General features: G+C 28.5%; 1 protein-coding gene and 1 non-coding gene across 4 annotated transcripts; one reads left to right on the top strand and one right to left on the bottom strand.

The window, feature by feature from the left end:
- Positions 1-432: 432 nt before the first annotated feature.
- TRNAI-AAU (transfer RNA isoleucine (anticodon AAU)) lies at positions 433-506 on the bottom strand. The gene has a single exon. It is a non-coding gene; the product is annotated as a tRNA-Ile (tRNA).
- A 966-nt stretch (positions 507-1,472) lies between these two features.
- Positions 1,473-4,105, top strand: LOC105962569 (F-box/kelch-repeat protein At3g06240). Of its 3 annotated transcripts, none has more exons than XM_012986884.2 (2): positions 1,473-1,633; positions 2,556-4,105. In XM_012986884.2, the coding sequence occupies exon 2, from the start codon at positions 2,577-2,579 to the stop codon at positions 3,882-3,884; it is 1,308 nt and encodes a 435-aa protein (XP_012842338.1). In that variant the 5' UTR covers positions 1,473-1,633; positions 2,556-2,576; the 3' UTR covers positions 3,885-4,105. The 3 variants fall into 3 exon arrangements, with proteins under 3 accessions (XP_012842338.1, XP_088669786.1, XP_088669785.1); XM_088813660.1 differs by having other exon boundaries at positions 1,497-1,837; XM_088813659.1 differs by having other exon boundaries at positions 1,511-1,826.
- The last annotated feature ends 3,828 nt before the right edge of the window (positions 4,106-7,933 follow it).

The following is a 7,933-nucleotide window of genomic DNA, read 5'->3' as shown; positions in this document are numbered from 1 at the left end:
AATTTTTTATTATTAACTTTTTAATTTCGTTTTGATGATTGGATTATTGTCAACAATGAAAGTTCCACAAACATGGAGTGCATTCATCAACGTATGTAACAAAATAACGAGCTTTAGAAAATGACACAATTTCGGAGGCCCCGAAATATCATATTGAAAAGAAGAAAAATAAGGTTTTTAATGGTTTTCGACCATTTCACAAACATCAAAATGAAAATTCGAAATATTCAATCCACTAAACAAATTTGGTCTCAATTTTGTAAGATTCATAAAATATATTTACTGCTCAACTAGAAATTATTCAGCCAAAGTAGTTTGCTTACATAGAAAGAAAAAAATAGTTACAGGTTGGGCTTTGGAAATAATTATGTTGATCCAGCCCATTTAGATTTTATGAACGATATTAATTTATCAGCAAAAAAAGATATAAAATGGCCCATGCAGGTCTCGAACCTGCGACCTTCGCGTTATTAGCACGACGCTCTAACCAACTGAGCTAATGGGCCAATTAATAGTATTATTTATATATGCATAATTGTTAGTTGGATACGAGAAACCAAATATCTCATTTTGCACCCTTAAAATGTAGCATTTTGACTCTCTACACCCTAAAAAAAATTAATAGTGCTTTGCATCCTTGAAACACAATAAATCGTGCATAATGCATTGAATTTTTAAATTCATAAAGTTAATTTAACATTTTTAGTGCTATTTCTTTAGGATGCCAAATGTCAAATGTCAAATTAAAATTTTTATATTCACCAATTTTTTCGAAACTATAAAGTGCAAAAGTAAAAATATATTTCCTCAACATATTTAAAAATTAATCGGGATCGGTGGAATCCGAAAATTTCTATTTTTTTGTCACCTGAAATATAAAATACATAATAATATTGGTATTAGTAATATTCGGAGAAAAAATTGGCATCTTCAGAACTTAAAATCAGTCCGGAAATCGAAATCTCATATATATTCCAACGATTCAAATAATTTCAAAAAAAAAAAAAAATCGGCATTTCTCATATATATTTCAATTCCAATTCTAATATATATCCGAATTCTGTTAAAATAGTTGTGGAAATCAAAACTTTCAAAATTCCATAATGAAAAATGTTGTTTAAAATCGCAAATATTTGATCGAAATCGACGAAATTAGAAAAAAATGTTTAATAAAAAATGTTTAATCACTTAAAATTATTAAAATGACCTTTATTTATAAGAGAAGTTAATATTTAAAGTTAAATTAATAAGGTTATAATAGAAAAATAGGCGTATAATACAAAACAAAAATATATTTCAAAAGTGCCACTTATTATGGTACTCGTTTCAATAATATTTGTTAATATTAAATTATTAATAACGAGAGGGTCTTTTTTAATTATTAATTTATTATTAAAAGCCCATATTTTAGGCATCTCAAATAATTAATTTATTATTATTATTATAAGTCCAACTCCTCGTACTCGGTCTCTGCGTTATAAAAAAAAAAAAAAAACAGTATTTAATCCTCGCACACTTTCTCTCTCTCTCTCTTCTCTCTCTCTCTCTAGAATCTCTCTCTGGTAAAAAAGCAGTAAGCGCTGACAACGAAGCAAAACCAGTGAGGGTTTCTTTTTTTCGCTCTTCTTTTCAGGTACCCTCGCTTCCCTAAATATTATTATCAATTCTTCGATTGTACGATGTTCCCTTTTTCTGTATCAATTGCGGCGTTGTCCGGATCGCCGTTTGTGTGAATTTCGATTTGGGATTTGCGCTAAATGATCGCGATGCACATCTTTGATCTGAATTCGATTATTGATTTCAATGGCCGCAGATGCGAATTGATTGTAATTTCGACGTATTTAATTGCTCCTTTTTTTTTATTTTAAAATTTTCCCCGATTTGTGAATGATTTTGTGAATTTCGATTTGGGATTACCGATTCCGATTTTAATTATTCAAGACGAGGAATGAATTCTGCCACGCGCAACTAATTGAATAATTCATGAACCGGATCAAAAACATGAATTTTATATCACTTTTTATTTTTATTATTTTTTTTTTCATTTTTTAAATTATTGAGGTTTATTTATACATGTTTCTCAGTTGATCATGGCTCACTTTAGCCGAAAAGGACTAGTTTCGAATGCATGTATATTTAATTGGGCAAGCCCTAATTAATCTTTACTCGAGGGTTCCCTTGAGCAACAGTGTTCGGTTTAATATTTTTCCGAATTGTGTTCAATCCAAGTGCACTTTATTTTCTAGATCAGTTTTCTGCAACTCGATTTCTTCGCTGCTTACTGTGGCGTTCACAAAAGTTTCGTTTTCTTCCTTGGATGAATAATCAACAAGAGGAATAAGATGCTTTTGTTTACCATTTATTTATTTATTTTTCTCGTTGGATCGGAATGATTTATTTCTTCGTTTTGTGTAGTAGAATTCCAGTTTTATATGTTGATTTTATAACACCCGAGTAGCGATTTAGCAATAGTTCATGCATTATTATGTAATTAGCTAATCAAACTTTTTACCGAATGTTGAAGTGGGATTCGTAATTATTTTTTTGTGATGCAGACTTCTGCAGCAGTCCCGATAATGGTTTTGCATGACTACAAAAGACGGAGATGGGAAAACTCGATAAACGAACAACAATGCTCCAACACCAAACCCTCGCAGCCTTTCCCTCTACTCGATTTACCTCTCCACTTAGTGTCCGACATTCTCTCGAGGCTGCCTCTGACAAACATAATTCGCTGTACATGTGTTTGCAAGATATTCCTCAAACTAATCAAAGATCCTTACTTCGCCAAGTTACATCTCGCTCGCGGACCCGCCTTAACAACAAACTTAATCCTTCAAGAAACCGTGGGAAGATTGGGAGCCCTTTACTTCTTCACGTTCGATCTCTGCGAGTCCACTTTGTCTTCATGCAGCAGCAACGATCAGAACGTTTGTTCCTATTCCAAATGCGGGCTGCCTATACTGTGTCGAATAAACGCCGAATTCAGTTTCCGTACCGAAAGAGTTACTCTGATTGGCTCGTGTAACGGACTGCTGTGTCTGTATTTCGATTCGGGGGATAATCCTTTCTACGGTATTTGCAACCCTATACTCGGCGAATGCACGAAGCTTCCTCAGCCGACTGCATCGGCCCCACTCTATACTTACGCCAAGTATTCCGGATTCGGTTACTGTTCTAGGTTGAAGCAGTACAAGGTTGTTCGGTTCTTACATCTTACATCTGTCGAGAATCCTATGAACTCGAAAAGAATTGTTGCTGATCTGCACACCCTTGGTTCGGATTCGTGGAGAAGGATCGAAGACGCGCCCTGCCCGAAAAGAAACTCGTTCGACCCTTTCCTAAACGGTGCTCTTCACTGGATAACAAACAGCGAAAAACCCTCTGAGCTTATAAGCTCGTTCGATTTAGAGAGGGAAAAGTTCGACTTCGTCCCTCCACCTCCTCATTTCAATGCGGCTTACATGCGTAAGGTTTCTTGGATCAACATCGGTGTCCTGAGAGGAAACCTCTGCATCTGCTACATTTACGAGGACGCAATGTTTGAGGCTTGGGTTATGAGAGAATACGGAGTTAAAGAAACGTGGAGGAAAGAGTTTGGTATCGACATGAAATTCTACTGCAAGTTGCAAGTTGAGGATTTGCATCGGCCGATCAAATTTGTGAGCAATGGGGATCTTTGGTTTGTGTCTAGTTCGGATTCGCTCGTTTCTTTTAGTCCCGAGAAACGAACTTTTAGGGAATTGAGGTCCATGGGGCCTTGGAGACCAGGAGTTACTGCACATGATTTAAGCTTCATATCGCTTAACGATGTTTTCAAGGGAGGTACGAAGCTGCAGGTGAAGAAATCGAGGCGTGGGCGGACGTTCGTTTTTGGTATTTAGCATTTTTTTGTTTCGACTGCTTTATGCGATGCCGCAATGTGTCTGAATGCAAGAAGTGTTTTTTCTTTAGGAATTCTTGTTATATGTTTGTTTCTAGTAGAATAGATTTTAGTAGTTATGTAAGGGATATTTTTGGATTGAATTGGATTGTATTAACTAATTATCTGGTTAATTATCAAAAAAACTAATTATCTGGTTTTAGTAGAATGTTTGGTACTAAATGTTATTTTTGTAATACATCTTACAGATCTTAGGGGTAAAATTGTCTTTTTCCTTAAGCGGGCCAAAATTCCTGATCGTTGATTCCAGACAGATTAGAAACTTTTTTGCACACCATGAACTTATTTGTAATAGCCTGATGTTTTTGAAAGGTGTAGTATTGTTTATATATATTAATTAATTTAGATTAGATAAAATTTGGATTAATTTCCTACTAACTTACTAATAATTTAGTTATTATTATTCGGGCAAATTACGACCACCCCAGAATTATGGTCATTACGAAAATTCCCTCTTATTTGGATAACTAGTACTTCACCCGTGCGTTGCACGGATGTCAGTTTCAAAATGAGAATAATAATAATATTTAAATTATTATCTCTTTATAACAACACCAATTCAAGTAAAACAAAATGGAAGTAAATAAAAACAATTATCTCTTAATTCAGAGTTGTAAATTCAATTAAATATTACAAAGAAGAATACGTGAAACACGTAAAACACGATATGAAGATTATGTGAAATCATTTAAAATATATATGGTATAACTCTATTTCATGGAATTGAATCTACTACACAAAGTGAATCTTCTGCAAAATAACTAACTTAACAGCAAACACAGTAGTACAAAGGTAACACAATAGATATTCAAATAACCTGAAAGTTTATCACTAACAACATTCAATTAGTGATGCACATTACTCAAACAACGACACAATTTATAAATATTGCAAAATAGATACGATGTATAAGCCACTACCAATAATGATACCAATACTGATACTAATATTAATACTGATACTAAAACTATACTGATACTGATACTGATACTGATACTGATACTGATACTGATACTGATACTAATACTAATACTGATACTAATACTAATACTAAAACTAATATTAATAGTAGTGATAGTGATACCAATAATGATACTAATACTAATACTAATACTAATACTAATACTAATACTAATACTAATACGAATACTAATACGAATATTAATATTAATACTAATACTAATACTAATACTACTACTAATACTAATACTAATACTAATAATAATACTAATATTGATATTAATATTGATACAAATATTGATATTAATACTGATACTCGTACTAATACGTACTCATACCGATACTCATACTAATACTATTATTAATACTAATACTAAAATTAATACTAATATTAATACTAATACTAATACTAATATACTAATACTAATATTAATACTAATACTAATACTAATACTAATACTAATACTAATACTAATACTAATACTAATACTAATACTAATACTAATACTAATACTAATACTAATACTAATACATATACTAATACTAATACTACTAATACTAATACTAATACTACTAATACTAATACTACTAATACTAATACTAATGCTAATACTAATGCTAATACTAATACTAATACTAATACTAATACTAATACTAATACTAATACTGATACTAATACTGATACTAATACTTATACTAATACTAATACTAATACTAATACTAATACTGATACTAATACTGATACTAATACTTATACTAATACTAATACTAATACTAATACTAATACTAATACTAATACTAATACTAATACTAATACTAATACTAATACTAATACTAATACTAATACTAATACTAATAATAATACCAATACCAATACCAATACTAATACTAATACTAATACTAATACTAATACTAATACTAATACTAATATTGATACTCATATTGATACTGATACTGATACTGATACTGATACTGATACTGATACTGATACTGATACTAATACTAATAATAATATTAATACTAATACTAATAATAATAATAATAATAATAATAATAATAATAATAATAATAATAATAATAATAATAATAATAATAATAATAATAATAATAATAATAATAATAATAATAATAATAATAATAATGATACTTAGTGATAATGATAATGATAATGATACTGATACTGATACTAATACTAATACTAATACTAATACTAATACTAATACTAATACTAATACTAATACTGATACTTACTGATACTGATAATGATAATGATACTGATGTTGATACTGATATTGATATTGATAATGATACTGATACTGATACTAACACTGATACTGATATTGATATTGATATTGATACTGACACTGATGTTGATACTGATACTGATGTTGATAGTCATATTGATACTCATAGTAATATTAATATTAATATTAATATTAATACTGATACTCATACGAATATTAATACTCATAATCATACTGATACTGTTAATAATATTGATATTGATACTGATGTTGATACTAATACTAATATTAATACTAATTATATTGATACTAATACTAATATTGATATTATATTGATACTGATACTGATACTGATAGTGATATTGATACTGATACTGATACTGATAGTGATGCTCATACTCATACTGAAACTGATACCGATATTGATACTTAAACTAATACTTGTACTTGTACTGATAGAGATACTAATACTAATACGAATACTTATATATACTGATATTAATACTAATATTAGTACTAATTCTAATACTATTACTAATAGTAATATTAATACTAATACTGATACTAATACTATACTAATATTATTACTAATACTAATATTAATATTAACACTAATTTTAATGCTAATGAACTAATGCTAATGATACATATACTGATACTGATACTGATGCAGATGTAGATACAGATACTGATACTGATACTGATGTCGATACTAATACTGATATTTATACGGGTATTGATAGTGATATTGGTACTGATACTGATACTGATAACAATAGTAATATTGATACGGGTACTTATACTGATATTAATACTAATATTTGTACTAATACTAATATTATTACTAAAAGTAATACTAATACTAATACTAATACTCATATTAATACTAATACTAATACTAATACTAATACTAATACTAATGCTAATATTAATACTAATACTATTATTAATTCTCTTATTAATACTAATATGTTAATATTGTTAATGTTAATGCTAATACTAAGTTTAATGCTAATGCTAATCTGGATATGCTAATTATTATGTTAATGCTAATTATAATTGTAATTCTAATATTATTCGAATCCTTATCCTATTTATAATCATATTCATAACACTTATCATAATTCTAATCCTAATCATAATCATAATCCTGTTCGTAACACTAATCATAAGCCTAATAATTTTAATACTAATTATGCAAATGCTAATGCTAATGTTTATTCTAATTATAATCTTAATTATAATTCTAATCCCAAACCTAATGCTAATCATAATCCTAATACTAATACATGTCACTTATTATCGTATTAAGCATAATCATAATCTTAATTATAATTCTAATACTAATATTAATTATAATATTATATTAATCCTAATATTAATATTAATGCTAATATTAATTCATAATGCTAATATTAATTATAATATTATATTAATCCTAATTACAATCCGAATCCTATTTTTAGTATTCATACTAATACTAATACTAATTGAAAGAATATTAATTGTAATTATAATTCTAATGTTAATATTAATCATGAATTCTGATTTTGTATCAATAATTTTTTGATAAAAAAAAAATTTATATTCAATCTCGAACCTTTATATCAAATTTCTCATGTGTGGTAGCTGAGCATCAAAAAACACATATTAAATTTATTAGAAATTAATATTAATTATATTATCAAACTGACATTAAAACTATTTATAATATTATAAGGGTATAAGCAAAAGTTAAGACGGAAAAGAACAATAGTCATTGTTAATAAGATAAACTATGAAAATT

Source organism: Erythranthe guttata, chromosome 14 (assembly GCF_056151865.1).
Source record: "Erythranthe guttata isolate IM_541 chromosome 14, IM_541, whole genome shotgun sequence".
In the NCBI taxonomy this organism is placed as follows: domain Eukaryota; kingdom Viridiplantae; phylum Streptophyta; class Magnoliopsida; order Lamiales; family Phrymaceae; genus Erythranthe; species Erythranthe guttata.
This window is presented reverse-complemented; position numbering and strand designations above follow the sequence as displayed.